This window comes from Oratosquilla oratoria, chromosome 31, assembly GCF_046742065.1.
Source record: "Oratosquilla oratoria isolate Oo_2021 chromosome 31, ASM4674206v1, whole genome shotgun sequence".
In the NCBI taxonomy this organism is placed as follows: Eukaryota; Metazoa; Arthropoda; class Malacostraca; order Stomatopoda; family Squillidae; genus Oratosquilla; species Oratosquilla oratoria.
In genome coordinates, this window is record NC_134807.1 from 15,511,345 (window position 1) to 15,529,181 (window position 17,837).

General features: G+C 44.3%; 1 protein-coding gene across 4 annotated transcripts in view; it reads right to left on the reverse strand.

The window, feature by feature from the left end:
- Positions 1-17,837, reverse strand: part of LOC143041454 (UDP-glucose 4-epimerase-like) — a 295,689-nt gene that overhangs the window by 243,979 nt on the left and 33,873 nt on the right. Inside the window, exon 2 of one of the 4 annotated variants that reach the window (XM_076213346.1) lies at positions 10,250-10,351. The exons of the other annotated variants lie outside the window; for them this stretch is intronic. Within the exon in view, the coding sequence (XP_076069461.1) occupies positions 10,250-10,351 (102 nt within the window). The remainder of the gene's footprint in view (positions 1-10,249; positions 10,352-17,837) is intronic. 4 annotated transcript variants of the gene reach the window in all.

Here is a 17,837-nt window from a genome sequence, read left to right on the forward strand (position 1 = left end):
TGGGAAATTCCCCCCCCCCCCCACGCGTGAGATCACGATGCCTTTTTCGTGTATTGGCAGGCCCTTTGAGCAGCTTTTAATTACGGGTATTGTGGAGGCTGCAAGCGTGAGCTGGCCGAGCGGAGGGCAGAGTTATTGAAACCGTGGGTGATTATTCCACAGCACCGTGAATATAGTTTGTGTCTGTGACATATATACAGAGTGTCCGGGTTATTATGATGGTGTGCGGACTTGATAACTCCAGCAAAGTTTACATCTATGAGCTAGAACGTGGTATGATGGACCCAATTCCCCATGATTATGTGTGTGTGTCAGCTGGACACTTGGCCATAAGCTATGCGGAACACCCAAAAACGCCAAGTCATGTTCATGAGTTCCTTTTACGATACCGCATGAGTGGTCAAAGTGTGTAAACAGGAGAGTAGGCGTGGGTGTATGTAAGGGCGTGGCAAAAACGCGCATGTGGCTGTGAATGCGCAAGGCAGTGCGTAGACGCCCGAGTGTTGCGGGCTAAGAGAGTGGGTGTGGCTGTGCGTATGGAAGTGGGTGGTTGTGCTTATCTACATGTGGGTGACAGCACTCGGGCATGTAAACATGGTTGACTGGACATGTGCTGGGGAAGAGGCGAAGTCATAGATGATAAAGATAGATTTAAGGAGGGCAGTTACTGAAGCAGAAAGGACGGAGAGTACAAGTGATTGGCATTGTTCTTCGTGTCGAGACATCTCTTATTATAGTAGAATGGTGTGCAACTCTGGTCCGTAGGGGCTGTCACTGCAGTCCTCCCAAAGTGTGAGGATAAGAAAGGGTGAAGAGCGCCGGTCTAACGGTTCGTCGAACTCGGTTCGACAGACACGTGTTTAAAGTGATGTGTGAACGTGTGAACGGGGTATTTGGGGTTTAACCAACGTGTTCGACAACCAAATACCCCGTTCACACATCACTTTAGAAACGTGTGTGTCGAACCGCGTTCGACGAACCGTTGGACCATAGAGTCTGAAGAGGGAATGGTCGGGCGAATGGATGGGCATGACGACGTAGACCGAATGTGGAAACGCCGACCCTTCCACCCGCAACGCGTGTGGAAACTTATCGCGTAACGGGCAACCGAAGGCGGATTTTTTCTTTTTTTTTCAGAACTGCAACCGATTGATTTACAGTTCACGGTGCCGCGACCTTCAGAACTGCAAGTAGTATTAGTATTTCTGTGCGCATACAGGCGAATTTCCCACGCATGCCTTCGAAAGCGTGACCCGTGTGGCTGCGGAGCCCAGAGATCTTAGGGTCAATACGGGCGGGTCTATTGTACGTATGAGGGCGGGGTCCCACGGGCGTATGTGGGGAAGTCAGCAGCCAGCGTGCGTGGGCCAGGGCGAAAGTAGTCAATAGGCATCAAGATATGGGCGGGACAAGAGAACGTCATCTCCCTATGAAGCGGCCCCAACCCTAGAATCACCATACCTCACCCATCCACCCTCACGCACGCAATGACGATGATCCATGGGCCAGTAGAACCCGAAGCCGACCACCAAAGGGATGTACATGTGAATGGTCACCCTGCCATCCCTCAATGAGGCCAATTAAGTTCTTCAGAAGGAGAGTTCGGGGTTGGGCGTTATTGTGACCACGCAGAGAGCAGTTCGATGGAGGGAGACGGGGACCGCCCTTACGGCTAAGGGCACAGATGAGGGGGGATACGTCAACGTGGCTGTCGCCGAAAGGGCTGCTGGAGATATAGGTACCAGGCCAGTCCGCTAGCGCCGCTCGGAAGGGAGGACATGATCAGGCCTAGCCAGCCCAGGCCAAGATTCTATCGATTTGACCCGCTTGCCTGCCACCGCACTCAACTTGTCCCATCTCGTACTGCTGCCTCTGCTTCTACCGCCGCTTCCTCTCCGCCCACCCATCCGCTAACCGATCCACCCACTCACCCAAATCGGCCTCTTCCTACCCGCTCTCACCCCCCTTGGCTTCCTCGTTCACCCGATCCCGATCCTAGCAGCAATCTGGAAGTCCAGTTCTCTTTCTCCAATCCTATGTCCTCTTTCTCCGTCGGAGACCTCTCCGGTCCATTTCGGCCCTCACAACCTTCTCGTCAATATCCAGTTCCTTGGCCACCATGTCCTCTCCTTCCGTTATCATCTCCCTTCCTCCTTATCTGTATCGTTTCCCCCAATGCAAAACCATTATCATCCATACATCCTTTAACATCATACTTCCCGGCATCTAAGAGTTTCCTCTTCGTTCCCCCGCCCTCAATCCATCTCGTTTCTTTATGTTCTCCATTCTTAAATTATTCCCTTCTTCCTTATATCAATACCAAGACACAGCGAAGTCCTGCGCCCTTACTACAATGTAACAGCACATATTTGTAGACGAGTCTTTCTTTGCTTCCTCCAACTCTTTTCCCATTTACGTACTCACTTCACCTTCAATTCCCCTCTGGAACGAAGGCTTCTGGTCCTACTTCCAGGCCATACACCCCTTTCCCTCCACCCATCCACCTATCGTTGTCTTCCTCCATCTTTAAGAGCTTCATCTTCACCACTTCCACACTCCCTCCACCTCCGCATTTCCCACTCTTTCGTCAATACAGTTTCCCTCCTTTCTTTCGCTGTTTCGTCAACAGGAAGTCAACGTGTCCTTCCCAGTGCTTGTGCACGATAACAAACATGCAGGCTAGTAAACAAATGCTTGGCCTCTCTTGGTTGATCGCAGCCAGCCGGGATTTCCGAAACCACAAGTAGCTCGTCAAATGCACACCTTTGCTGACATCCCCAGTATGCTCGCCCGCCTTCTCGGCCAAAACCTATCCCCCCTCTCCTTCTCCCTCTCCCTCTCTCTCTCTCTCTCTCTCTCACACACACACACACACAACTCGTGGCGCAGTTGGTAGAGTTCCTAGCTGCTACTACGGAGGTCCGGATTCGAACCCTACCCAGGGCTGAAATAATTTCAGTATCGCTGCGCTGCGGGTTATTACTCCAACTCTCGTGGGCGGGGATTTGGGTGTGTGTGTGTGCGTGTAAGGTTACAACATTACTCATAGATCGGATCGGTCATATATGAGCTCTGAGCTCTTTTCTAGGAGGAAAATAGCCGTCGATCACGAGTCCAACATGTGATCCAAAGACCGTGGTGAGTTACACACACACACACACACACACACACACACACACACACACACACACACATATACGAGCTCTGAGCTCTCTTCTACGAGGAAAATAGCCATCGATCACGAGTCCAACTTGTGCTCCAAAGACCGTGGTGAGTTACACACACACACACACACGCACACACACACAAACACACACACACACACACACACACACACACACACACACACACACACACACACACACACACACACACGCACAAGGCCGCTATTGTCTTTCTTCCTTGCTCCCCTACCTTCTCCATCTATGTTCTCATGTCCCTGACTATTCCCCCGTGTACTCTCTTAACTTTTCCCTCCTGGTCACTTAACGTTTTACCATCACGCGCCGCACCGACAGGAGCTTACGAGGAATGCACAGCAACACACAAAAGCAGCAGCCCCAAGATGGCCGGTTCAAATCTCCCATAATGTTTTTACCATTTCCGAAGACTTAAATTGCTCCTGGGAATTTTCCATTATTTCCCGGAGCCGACCACAGCCGGTGGGGAAGCTGAAGAAATTCATTCGTGCGTGGCAGAACAAACAGTGCGGAAAAATTCATACTGTCAATATAACATATCCGGTGTGTTATGTTTTCTTTTGGCAACGCTGTCAAACAACAGTGGCATTTTCTCCCTCTCCTTCAGTTATCCTAGCGTTGCTGAAATATCTTTCTCTCTTCCCATTAAATAAAGCGCATTATTTCCTTCTACCTCGGCTTCCTGGGGTGGGGGTGGGGGGGCCTCTCCACCAGTGAGGATTAAAGCAGACCAGACTTCCGCGCGAAACCTTGTCCAACGGTTCGCATGCCACCTTTGCACAATGTACTGTATGTCTCTGGCTCACCACAGTCCATCTACTTCACAATCTCCTTCTCCTCTTGCATCTACACACTGTTCAACCCAAACTCGTCTTCTTCATCTCCTTCCTTTATTCATTCTCCTCCTCCTCTTCCTCCTTCTCCTCCTCCTCATCCGACTCCTCCTCTTATTCTCTTTTCTTTGTCCTCCTTCCGTTCCCGTCTCGATGCCAGACATTATCATTTCATCCCGTGTTTGCAGAGTTCCTTGCCCTCGGACGTATGGGGCCTTCATCCTGTCCTTTCTGCAGAGGACAAACATTCGTTTAGTATCACCTAAGGCACTGCATAGATGTTGTTGTGACGTCACAAGGTCGGACTGAATTCTCGACCCACCAGGACCCCAGTTAGTCCGGGTTCCACGTAATGCTTGCGCTGAGATGGACTGTTTTATGAACCGATTTCCTTTTGGCTACGTATCCAAACAAACTCAAAAGTAATATCATTATGCTTCTAAAGAAATTATCAAATACCATACACTCGACCTGTGTCTAAAATCTCAGAGAAAAACCTACCACTACACAAACACATGTAGGTATCCATTTTACATACAAGTGTATATCGCAGTAGCTCGATTAGATCAAAACGGATACTAGTGACTGTTACCTGCCCTTGCTTTCCGAACACAAAGGGTAGAGCTGGCTGATGCTTCGGCCGCAGCTAAACGACTCCTGGCGTAACCTCCTCATCACCAACATCAAACAAATGCCTCGTGCAAATAATATTTCAACCCTGTGTGTGTGTGTGTGTGTGTGTGTGTGTGTGTGTGTGTGTGTGTGTGTGTGTGTGTGTGTGTGTGTGTGTGTGTGTGTGTGTGTGTGTGTGTGTGTGTGTGTGTGTGTGTGTGTGTGTGTGTGTGTGTGTGTGTGTGTGTGTGCGCGCGCGTATGTGTTTGCCTAATTGTATTTACCTAATTGTAGTATACAGGAAAACAGCAACACTCGTTGGGTCCCATCTCCTAGTCTCCAATACATCATACCTATCCTCAAATGTGTATGTGTGTGTGTGTGTGTGTGTGTGTGTGTGTGTGTGTGTGTGTGTGTGTGTGTGTGTGTGTGTGTGTGTGTGTGTGTGTGTGTGTGTGTGTGTGTGTGTGTGTGTGTGTGTGTGTGTGTGTGTCTCAGAAGCTTGGCGCTGACACAAACATGTGTTCAGATTCTGGGTTACTATGTGAACCATCCCTCCAACCTTACCAAGCCGGGTTATTAAGCCACAATGGTGAGGTGCTGAGACTCGGCCCTCCAGGGGATAGGCCAGTTGTCCTGCAGTGGACACCAAAGGGCTTCTCACTTTTCTCTTTCTTTCAGTGAGAATTAGTTTCTAATCACAAAATTTTGCTGCGTGCCTCTGGTCTGTAGGGGCGTCACAAAGTCGCTACAACCCGTAGCATAGCAGGATTGGTCCTTTCTTTCATATACCTAGAGATGTCGAGGTGCAGAGAATGTGGTAAGGATACTCAGGTTGAACCAGGAACACTAATTTAATCTAACGTTTCGACTTTACGTCTCCTTCAGGAGACGTTAATTCGAAACGTTAGATTACATTAGTGTTCCTGGTTCAACCTGAGTTTCCTTACCACATTCTCCACTCATTTCTCACTCTTTCGAACAACATGTCGAGGCGCATAATCATCATAATTTGAGGGAAGTGAAATGTTTAAGTAAGCTTCCCCTCCCCCAGCCTAACTTCAGTCATGAATAACGTAATGAGTAGTATATTGACCCTCCGAGAGATCTTCCCCTCATGAGCAGGGAGTTCCCCAAGGTGTTGCTGACGTCCATATTACATTCTATACGGGAAGGGACATACATGACAAAACATATAATTTCGTGTAATTGCTGCGGAAGACACGGGCAGAATAACGGTTATTAGTAGTACTCTTAACACCTTCTTCATGTGGAAGGTTTGATCCACACTTTAGAGGCGATGTGAATAGCGGAGAAAGTAAAAGGCTGTTTCGTTCTACGGATTTACTTTGGTAAATCGTAGCCATTTATTTTGACTCTCAGCAGCAGTTTGGTGCTGCTGCTGCGACGTACGCAACGTCGTATGCTTGATACCTATCTTCTCGTAGTGTGACGTCTTGTGACGTGTAGCTGTGACGTCCTGTGACGTGTAGTTGTGACGTCATGTGACGTGTAGTTGTGACGTCCTGTGACGTGTAGCTGTGACGTCCTGTGACGTGCAATATATCTTCTTCCACCATTCAACTGACTACATGAAAAGTTTAACAGTAACAGGGTCATTTAAAGCCTCCTCGATTTGGAGGTGGGGGAGAGAATGGTAATGGAGACGTGTTAAATTTCTAGGGAGGCGTCAGGTGCTTGTGAACTGGTTCATAATTCACCCGAGATTCACTTCTTCCCTTGGGATTCGCGGATTTTCTTCATACCGGGTTTCCCAGTGATTATAGCAGTCAGCCAGTCAAGGTGCTCCATCGGCAATTGCCGATGACGACGCTGTTCTGCATCCGTTTGTGAAGATGATGAATTTTAACGACTGCGTCGTTCATGCCATCGTAGGTGGCTGTTGAGTCCAATACGGGATTATAACAAGTACTCTTTATATGCATATGGGGGAGGGGGGAGCTATTAAAATTTTACATAAAAGGGTTTGGGGAAAGTGGGGGGAAAGTGTGTGTGGGGGAGTCGCCGGACGCACAAAACTCCCCGACGGTCGGACCACACTGTGCAAATGTTCAAGAAACAATGGCCAAATCAATTTAGTAGAAAACAAGAGGAGAATAAAATCCACAACTCCATACTGAATGAAAAGGAGGGATACCTCACGTACACTGCAATTAAAGGAGATATGATGCCTCGATTTCTTTCAGCAACTCCAAATAAAATCTCTGAAAAACTACTCTTCCTAAATTCATCTTAATTGAGCGTGGTTCGGGTTTCCAAATATCATGATGTCAAAATATTTCCTCCAAGTTTACTGCGTATCACAAAGCGAGCAGTGTAGGGAAACTTTGCTACCTGCTCTACTGGAGTGCACGTATTTACCCGTGCTGGGGTATTGGCTACACAGTGACCGGAGGTCAATGCTTCAGAGGGGATTTCAAAACCACCTCTACGGACCAGAGGCACATAGCAGTACTTTATGTCTGAAACTAATCTCAACTCGTGGAGCAATACTGAGCAGCTTTCTTGTAAATTCGCCGTCGGTCTCTCTCTCTCTCTCTTTCTCCTTGAATCTGGTACCCTTTACCTCCACCCCCTTTCGTTTTCTTATACTCCTGTGGTGACGGAGGGGACAAGAACACCGCCACCGCGTCCCCATACGTGTCGTAGAATGTTTAAGCTAAACGAGACAATGTGGGGCGTGGGAATATCCTTCTCTATTTTCTCCTCCTGCAAAGAGCTACACCATTAACGGTGCAAAATCCAAATGGGGGAGTGTATCTAGTGGAGTTCCCCAGGGCTCAGTTTTGGGAGGATGTGTGCGTGGAGCAAGCGAAACTAAAATGGAGGTTGATAATATCCTTGTGAAAAGAAAAATCAACTTCTCAGAACTGAGTGCAATTTAACTGAAAAAATTAAGTGTGCATTCGAATATAATCGGTAGGGTTTCGTGTCTGGAAAGAGCGAGAAAAGGAAAGAGTGGTTCTGTTAGTGAGTGATGAGATGTTGGGGCTGTGTGGATGGTGCATCAATGATAACGTGGGTAAGCCAGAAAATAGGCTACGATTTACGGATATTTGATTGCATGTGGGCCTGAAATTGGACCCAACAAAAATCAGAGGAGTTTTGAAAGTATTCAAATGAGTGTTGGAGATTTCATAAGGAACATGAGTGTAGCTGTGTTTGGGGGTCTACAAAAAGTGCTGGAGTATATAAACGTGCCAGTGAATGAAGTAACAGGAAAATATAATCTGTCGACAAAAGAAAAAAAAATGGAGAGAAAACATTGGAGATGTATAGCGGAAAAAAAAAACTGCTGACAGCGAATACGAGGATACATGGGTTGGTCTGTGAAAAGGGAGCCCAAAAAAGTATTAATGGATTCTGTGTAACACGTACAATCATCATCTAGAACAGTGGTTCTTAACCTTTTTCAGTGCCCGTACCCCTTGACATTTCAGAAAAAATTCTCGTACCCCCATCCAATACAAATACAATGTAAACATATGAAAAGGATAATGATACAAAGCTTACTTTGGTTTCTCATTGTATATATACAGTACCATTATACTGGCTATCATGTCTCGTACCCCCAGGTTCAAGGTTTCGTACCCCTTGGGGGTACAGGTACCCCAGGTTAAGAACCACTGATCTAGAAGGAATACTGAGAGTGGAAATAGGGTGGAAAAGGGAGGGAGCAAACGTTTGTCAAGTGATAAATGGAGAACGGATGGACTCCGGGCAAAACTGAAAGAGGGGAAAAGAAAAATAAACATGTCTTCCACGAAATTGAGAGGGAGAAAAAAACAACAACAACAATGGATGAGTTTCAAGATGTTTTCAGCCAGACGATACCGTTACTTTCACATTTGTTTCTGTATTCTAATCCTTAGCTACATTTATGGCGATTTTGTTGCAAATATTAATGGAGATATTCAATTGTGAAAATGTTAAAGAAACAGCAGTTTATTTTCTTGTTTCTATCCTAAGAGATTTATCATGTCAGAAAAAAACACTACTATTATTTTATTTTTCAAAATAAAATTGATACGTTATAAACGCGACAGTTCTCTCGTCGTCATTCCCAACTCCTTTCCCTCAAGGAGGTATGGAAAACATAGACGCCTCTTTTCTACAAAAAGAAATGTCCCAATTTAGGTTAGGATAGGTGAGGTGAAGTTAAGTTTATGTTAGGTTAAAGACTACTAAATAAAATACAAACCCATGACATACAAGGAAAAGGGTTTCAATGGATTGGAGCAAGAATCAGTGACAGAAAACGGTATAAAATCCAAATGGGGGGAGTGTATCTAGTGGAGTTCTCCAGGGGTCAGTTTTGGGTCCCTTATTGTTCATTATGTATGTAAACTATTTGGACAATGGGATTCTTAGTGATGTTAGGAAGTTTGCGGACAACACTAAAATATGACGCCATATTAGATCAGGGGTTGACTCCGGAATACTGCAGGAAGATTTTAACAAATTGTTCGCATGGTCGGTGAAATGGCAAATGAACTTCAATATCTCAAAGTGCAGTGTGTTAAACGTAGGTTTACACATCCCAGAGAGTAGACGTAGCTTAGATAACACCATTTTAGAGAAAACTGAATACGAGAGAGATTTGGGATTGCTAGCGAGTCCTGACCTTAAATCCAGGAAAGAGTGCAGTAGCGCCAGGAAATTGAGCTAACAGAATATTAGGATTCATTGCTAGAACTGTTACAAGAAAAAGTGCAGAGGTAGTTATCAAACTATCTGGTGTTAGACTCATCCTTGACTGTGTGGTATAGTTTTGGTCTCCGTCCTATATAATGGATATCAATTCGCTAGAATCGGTACAGAGAATGACCAAAATGATACATAGGCTTAGGCACCTTATTTTACACTCTCTGGAAAGACGTACAGTACGGGATGACCTTATAAAGGTGTTCCAATTGAGTCAAGAGCTTTAACAAGGGTGATGCAAACAAGCCCATCATATTAAGACAACAGGGCAGGACTCGCAATAATGGATTTAAATTTGACAAGGTTAGATTTAAGAAGAAAATAGGCTTTGTAACCATGTAGTGAGCGCTGAAACTATCGGTTATTTTAAGTGAAGGTTAGATAAATTTATGGATGGGGATGGTAGGTGGTAATGCATACGAAACTGCCTAGTGTAGCCCTTATGGTCACTTGCACTCTCCTTCATTCTTATGTTCTAAGGTTAGGTTACAGGTGAGATTAGGTTACGTTAGGTTACATTAGGAGAGAGAGAGAGAGAGAGAGAGAGTGTGTGTGTGTGTGTGTGTGTGTGTGTGTGTGTGTGTGTGTGTGTGTGTGTGTGTGTGTGTGTGTGTGTGTGTGTGTGTGTATTCTATCTTCACGATTTGTTCATTAATATTTGTTAGCATTGTCATACATGCAAAATATCTTATAATTGCCTAAAACACCGGGAGTGAAAACAGCAGTAGGCCGTTGGGGTTGAAAACTGAACGTGACCATTCTTTCTTTGCATGACAAAGGATTCTTTCCTGAGACGCCTTGCCGATCAAGACCCCACCCCCTTCTTCGCATCCGCTCTGCCCAACGCGATCTCGCTAGCCTCTCCCGCTCCCTCCTTACCTGCCCCAGTAAGCAGCTGATTGTGCGCCGGCCTGGCCGCGACCGTCTCCGCCCAGCGTCCTGGCCACCTGGCCATGTGAACACACCCATTATGTGGCGTACCTGAAACGACAAAACAAAGAACCCTGTAGCACTGCATGTAATATATATATGTTCTTTGTAAAAGTAGTGGGTAATATCAGGTTCGGAAGAGGGTGTGGGTAGTGATCATCACGAGGAACGAGGCCAAGGAGGAATAAAAGGCGGAGGAATACGAAACAGAGTAGATGGAGGAGGAATAGGATGACAAGATGGAGGATGAGGAGGTGGGGGAGAAGAGGAGGGAGAAAAGAAGAGAAAGTGAAGGAGAAGGAGGAGGAGGGAGGACGAGAAGAGGGGGGAAACCCTGTTTAGTGTGAAGTCACCTGTTTGACTATAAGATCATCATCAATTGGGGCATACGCCAGGGAGCGCGTTGCTTCACTCACACACAGGGCCAGTCCTATTGGTCTCTCCGTGCAAGCTCCCATGCAGTCACCCACCCATCCCACTCCCAACAACCCTCGACAGATTCGATCAACTCGCCCTACCCATGAATTTTGTGGGCGCCCCCTTCGTCTCCTCCACCATCGAGGGTTGTCTCTTGTAGAGACAACGCTGAATAGGATCAACACCAGGGAAACGAGCCACATACCCATATAGCCGGAGTTGACGTTCACGAATTATGCTGCAGGTAACTGACCTAAACTCAATCTCACATTATTGTCTCTGGTTTGATAAGAAGTCACTCCAGCTACCTCATGATTCTCGAAAGGCACTTAGCACCAAAGTACTGTACTAAGATAAATAGTCACAACAAAGTGTAAACAGGAACTTAACGTTAAACTGTGTTCAACCTGTTTCTTCACATAAATGCACACACTCAAGAGCGTTACATGTGGGTAATCTCAATTGCTTCCCTGTGAAAACATTAATGTGGTTTACATTAGAAAAAATAAAGTAAACCCTAGTCTAACTAAAGTTCCTAAGGGGCTTAAAGCATTGCTTTGAGTATTGTGAACCCTAGGTAGATGTGTACGATGACCACGGTGCACGGACATTTTCCCACATGGACATTTTCCCACAAACCCATCTTCCCACACACAGGTGGACATTTCCCTACATTATTAGAAGCCTGATTATCTAATTATACCGTAAAATATTATCAGGTGGACATTTTTCCACATAAAAATACTGATTATTTCATTATAAGTTACAGTGAAACATTAACAAGTGGACAGTTTCCCACATTATAAAAATCCTGATTATTTCATTTTAAAGCACTGCAAAATATAGATAGGTGGAGAGTTTTCCACATTATAAAAATCCTGGATATTTAATTATAAAGTACAGTGAAATATGTACATTCAAGGGTTGGTTCTGCGTCCGAAACAGGAGAGACAAGAGAGTAACTTGTATCTTACCCAAAATTCCTGTTCCTACCGAGATGATATAGCTTGTACCCTATCCAAGTCCCTGTTCCTACAAAATAACAAACTACTGAAGCTTTGACACCCTCTCACTTCAGTATCAATACCTTCAGAGACTAGTGTTGTTGTAATTGTGGCCATTTTATTCAAAAATAGTTTCCTTTGAAGTTGAACTATAACCTCAACCATACAGTTTGCCTAGTTTTATTGAGAAGTACAAAATAATGCCGATCCCGTTTTAGGAGCCCATGCCCAATCTATCGAAAGAACCTGGTTGGATGTAAAGATAAAAAAAAAGTGTTCCACAGCATCATATTGAAGAATATCTAGCTGAAATTTGCTGGAGATTCTCAAAGCCGCTTGAGGTTGATCTCTTTCTACAATTGTTGAACGACATTCGAGCTGTGATTTTACGTTGACATTTTAACAGATTTCTTTACTTTTTCTTTTTATGTGAAGATGTATTTCCATTAAGCAAAAAATATGTATACACGAGTATTGTTTTTTACATTTTATGACTTTAAAACTCGGTAGGATAAATGCTACGTTACGAACAGCATGGTAGGTTACAAGTTACAATATAAATAGAATGGTAGCATGCAAGCTACTGTACATTGTAAACAGCCTGGTGGGATACAAGCACCGAAAAGCGTCCTGGAAGCGTTGTCACAGACAGCTGGAAAGTCCAAAGAAACTGGACAGCATAAGCAACGTTGACAAATAATACTGTGAAAACACTCCCTCGTGGAACCCGATAAAAAAAAATATTCAGCGTGAACGGCGAAGAATTTACCAGAGACAGCAACATTAACCTGCTTATTGAGAGAAAATGGACAGCCACGTCAGCTGAAGAGTCCTGTTACATGATTACAGAAAAGCTGTTAGAAAAATAATAATTTCTGCATCTGAAACCGGGCTTCAGAATCTTGCAGATGCTAAGTCATGGTATATTATGGACAGAAATTTTATAATGACGCTTCCGTTTTCTGAACAAATACTGACATCCGCTCACCAGTCACTGCATCGTCGATTTCTGTTGCATAATGCATACATAAACGAAAAGATGACACCCATCAGTTTGGCGTGCAATAAAATATTTCCTTAACTGAGCGAAAGTATGACTGTAAACGTCCCACAAAACGATTGCGACAAAAAAAATATGATCTTCACGTTCGGTTGTGTAACTTGGGTCGTGATTACACTAATGGACAAAAAGTATACAAGGAACTGATAAGTCAACGTGAGGAAATATCCACCTGCATGTGGGAAAATGTCATGGGTGACCACGATGTATTGTTACGTACCGTAGGATGGGGTAATCGGGGCATCACAGGTGGTAAATGGGCCATATAAAAGTTATTCACTTTTTTAATTGAAATTTGTTTTAAAATATTTCACTTTTACCCTGAATAAATACCTACCTCCATTTTACCAGAATTTTATTTACCAGTTGTAACATAATTTTCAACACATGAATAACTTTTATATGGCCTATTTACCACAGTGATGCCCCGATTACCCCCATCCTACGGTATAGGCGATGTCTCTACCCATCTACAGGTCAATGATGCTCAGTTTATTGACTCGGTTCTGCCCATCGTGTTGGGGAACACGAAGGCCGAATTCGGGGAACGAGAGAAATCCGGGTCACCAACACGGTTGAGCAACATCTGATTACTCTCCAACACCCCTTCCTCCCCTTTCTCCCTCCCTCGTCCCTAAAGGCGTATCACACTGAGCTATTTTTCCTCTGATTTTTAAAGCAGATTTTCAGCTTTCGGGAAGGAATCTGATTAGCTGGAGGAAAATAATTTTCCTCCGGAATGTAAAATGACGTCTTATGCATTTTGTTGAGAAAGCAATATGTTTTGTCATGGTGATTTTAAGGTGGAAAAAAAGTTCTGGAAGTGGGCGGTCCGCCGATTAATCTGAGGTCGGAGGAAAATTTGCTCAGTGTGAACCCTAGGATCATCCTACGCCACCCAAGCCAGTCAAGTTCCACTTCAATCAGATATAAATAAAACGACTTCACGAGGCACTCGAATACAACTTAGAATGTATGTATCGACTTAAAAAATAAAAAAAAACGAGGTATTACGGTACAATTCAGACAATTGTTAGCCCATTTTCCTCTTGAATTCCAAACAAGCAAACTACTATAAACAACTTCCTGACTTATCTATACGTTACAAAGAAATGCACTGGACATGCGTGGGTGAACCTTATAGCCTCGGCTGCACACGCATACAGTCCCCGAGTTAAATGTCTGTAATTATGTAATGTACATATATATATATACTACAATTGAGGACCACTTAAGTCATTGTACCAGCAACGGAAATAAGGATAAACGACTCACAAGCAATTTCAACTCGTTCCAAAATTACGTACAGAAGAGGGCAAGATGAAGCAGGTGATACTAGATTCCTAACTAGTTAAAAGTGACGTTAAATGGATTCTGGAATGGGTAAAGTAAATCATGTACATGGCGAAGAAGACATAAACGCCACACGGAAAATTCCCCCCACACTCAATGTAACGAGAGGGATTTTCCATAGGAACGAGTGTGGGTCCTTCCTTCGCATGATCAGAGGGACACAACTATCGACTTGAACAAGTTTCTGTTACCTCAACCTAATTTAACCTCGCTTAACCTAACTTAACCTAACCTATTCTGCATGAAATCATGTTACGTGACCGAGTTTCTTACAAGTCTTATGAGAATTTATGTAGTCATGTTTTCCTACCCTACAATGGTCGAAGGTGGAGGGTGGAGGGGTGTGGAGTGCATTCAGGGAGGGGATGGGTGGGAGTGATTTTATGCCTTTTTCTTTTTGGCTACCCCCCTTGTAAGGGGGAAAAAGCCTTGGTATATGTATGTATGTATGTACAATGGTCGAAGGAGAGGATGGGGTGACTACGTATATGTACGAATCCGGGCGGATACTCTTCACAAAGCAACACTGTGGTAAGGAGGTATTGCTCATATGCCCTAAAATTAATATCAAGATTCTAAGAATAAAGATCTTGAGTGGGCTTGTTTTTTCTATGATCAGCTGACAAATATGACGGTAATAGCCATGATCACAAGATGTCGACAGCTACCATATGACCCGAATGACAGAGAACGTCTCTCGAGCAGCAAGCGGTTCCGAGCCAAAAACAACGGATGACGTCATGATCAGGTGTTACTCGCGCGTGACGTCATGTCAGGTGCACAATACTTGCTAGTATGCCCCCATCCTTCTCCGACTTCTGATTTGCGTACAAATTTCGTTGGAATCTGTACAATACATCAAATATATGCCAATCACCCTTTGTATGGCTGAGAGCTGGATTTCACGCCGTGAGGCGCTTAAATAGAGCCAAGGCTATCATCCTTACCTCTCACCGTCTGAGATGTTCACTCGTCGCTCTCAACCACCCACCCACCCTCGCCCACCCAAATACCGGACGATACGAAACCTGACTTGTCATCCGGGTAGGTAATAACTGTAATAAGAAATCCAACACGTGACCCAATGTTCTGATGCATCACACACACACACACACACACACACACACACACATTGGTAAAGCACTGGCCTCACAAGTCAGAGAACCGGGGTTCGATTCCCCGGCCGGGCGGAGATAAGTTGGGTTTGTCTCCTTTCACGTGTAGCCCCTGTTCACCTAGCAGCGAGTAGGTACGGGACGTTAGTCAAGGAGTTGTGACCTTGCAGTCCCGGTGTGTGATGTGTGAGTGGTCTCAGACCTATCCAGAGATCGGCTAATAATGAGCTCTGAGCTCACTGCCGTAGGATGGTGTCTGGCTGTCTCGACAAGAGGCTGCAGCAGATCCGTGGTGAATACACATTAACCCCATTTTTTTTAGTATTGTAAACAGGTACACAAAAGATTAAATATACCATCAACGAGTCGATCAAAAGGAAATAAAACATAAACCGCAGAAGAAGAGAAACCACAGTGTTGGCCAACGTCACATGACAAACGAAAGAAAATCGTGGGCGTAACGTACTACTGACCAACATAAAAAATGGGAACTTCTTTACATGAACGATATGGTGAAAAAAACACAGAATGTTTATCCACCACACACTAGAATATCTATAGGTGGTATGATCTCAATACACAGTGAAGGATATATCCAGAACTGGGAGAATACTGAGAGCACCAACAAAATTGGCTCCCAGCCTGGCAGATACAACATAATAATACTAAAAGCACTGGACTTGAAAGGAAGATGAGGTACCTTTATATTAGGGGTCACGTGAAGAACTATCACCCCAGAACGCCCTCATGAAGAATCGTCACCCCATGAGATCCCACCTGAAGATTTGTCACCCCAGTAAGCCGAATATCAACAGTGGAACAAAGATTAGGTTAGGTTAGGTTGAACGAAGGATATGCGTATTGTCATCCACTTACACAACCGAAGACCAAGGATGGGCCACATGATGAATTGTCACCCTGTCGAACGCTGGGGTGACGATTCTTCATGTGATCCCATACTAGCGTTCAGATCAGATTACTGACAGATCTCTTGGACAGGAGAAAGTCTCGAAGTCATGGAAATAAATTAGAAAAAAACCGACACGTCTAAAGTATGACAAGAAACAGACCTTCCAGTAAAGATGCAGCAACTTGCAACGGCAGTTGAGGAAAAAAAAGACAGGACACTACGAGTGTAGTTCCTTACCCGTTTATCAAAATATGGCAAAACACACAAGTAAACACACACACACACACAGAGGGAGGGAAGGAGAGAAGGAGAGAGGGAGAGAGGAGGGAGTGAGGGGGACGGAGTGAGGGAGAGAGAGAGAGAGAGGAGGGAGAGAGAGAGGAGGGAGAGAGAGAGAGAGAGAGAGAGAGAGAGAGAGAGAGAGAGAGAGAGAGAGAGAGAGAGAGAGAGAGAGAGAGAGGGGGGGAATGAGAGAAAATGGAAAGGGAAACAGAAAGAGAAATAGAGAAACTGACAGAGAAATAGACAGAAACAGAAATCAGAGAGAAATTGTGTGTGTGTGTGTGTGTGTGTGTGTGTGTGTGTATTTACCTAGTTGTATTTTACGGGACGAGAGCTATGCTCGTAGTGACCCGTTTTCGTATCTCTACGCATCCAGTTTATTCTTAAAATCTTGTATAGTTTTGTACCTCATTGTTTCTCCGTTTGGTTTGTTCCAGACATCGATCACTCTATGTGGGAAGCTATTCTTTTTCAAATCTCTTCTGTAACTGTCCTTCTTTAGCTTCTTTTCGTGTCCTCTTGTTTCTCTTCTGTCCCATTTTAATAAGTCGTCTCTATCAAGAATTTCCATCCCTTTCATAATTCTGTAAATGGTCAACAAATCACCTCTTTCTCTTCTCTGTTCCAGTGTTGATAGATGTAATTTCTCCAATCTTTGTTCGTATGTCAAATTTGATAGTGTAGGTGCCATTTTTGTCGCTGCTCTTTGAATTCTTTCTAATTTTCTTGTTTTGTTTTTTTTGGTGCTAGGTGCCCATAGTGTTGCAGCATACTCTAGTTTAGGTCTTATTAGTGCAACCACTATTTTCTTTACCATTTCTTCATCCATGTAGTCGAAGGCCACTTTCATTGATCTTAACAAGTTAAAAGTCTCTCCAACTAATTTACTGACATGTTTATCAGGTGTCAAGTCACCTGAGATAATCACTCCCAGGTCCCTTTCTGAGTCGACTTTTTCTGACTTGTTATCAATTTTATACAGACCCAATATTCTATTTTTGCTTTTTCCAAATTCCATTATACTATAGTTCTTAATGTTAAAATTCATTTCACACCTCTGTCTGCATTCCTATATTTTGTCCAGGTCTTCTTGTAGCGATATGCAATCTCCTTCTGTGCTTACTCTCTTGAGTAATTTGAGATCGTCAGCAAAGAAGTTCATGTAACACTTCACTCCCTTATCCATATCATTTATATATATGGCAAACATTAGAGGATCCAATACAGAGCCTTGCGGGACGCCACTTATCACATCTTCCCAGTTCGAATTTTGTCTCTAAGCACCACTCTCATTTTTCTCCCACTTAAGAAATCCTTCATCCATTCCTGTAGCTTACATTGTATTCCTCCTATTATTTCAATTTTTCTTGTTCACTTTTTATGAGGTACTTTGTCA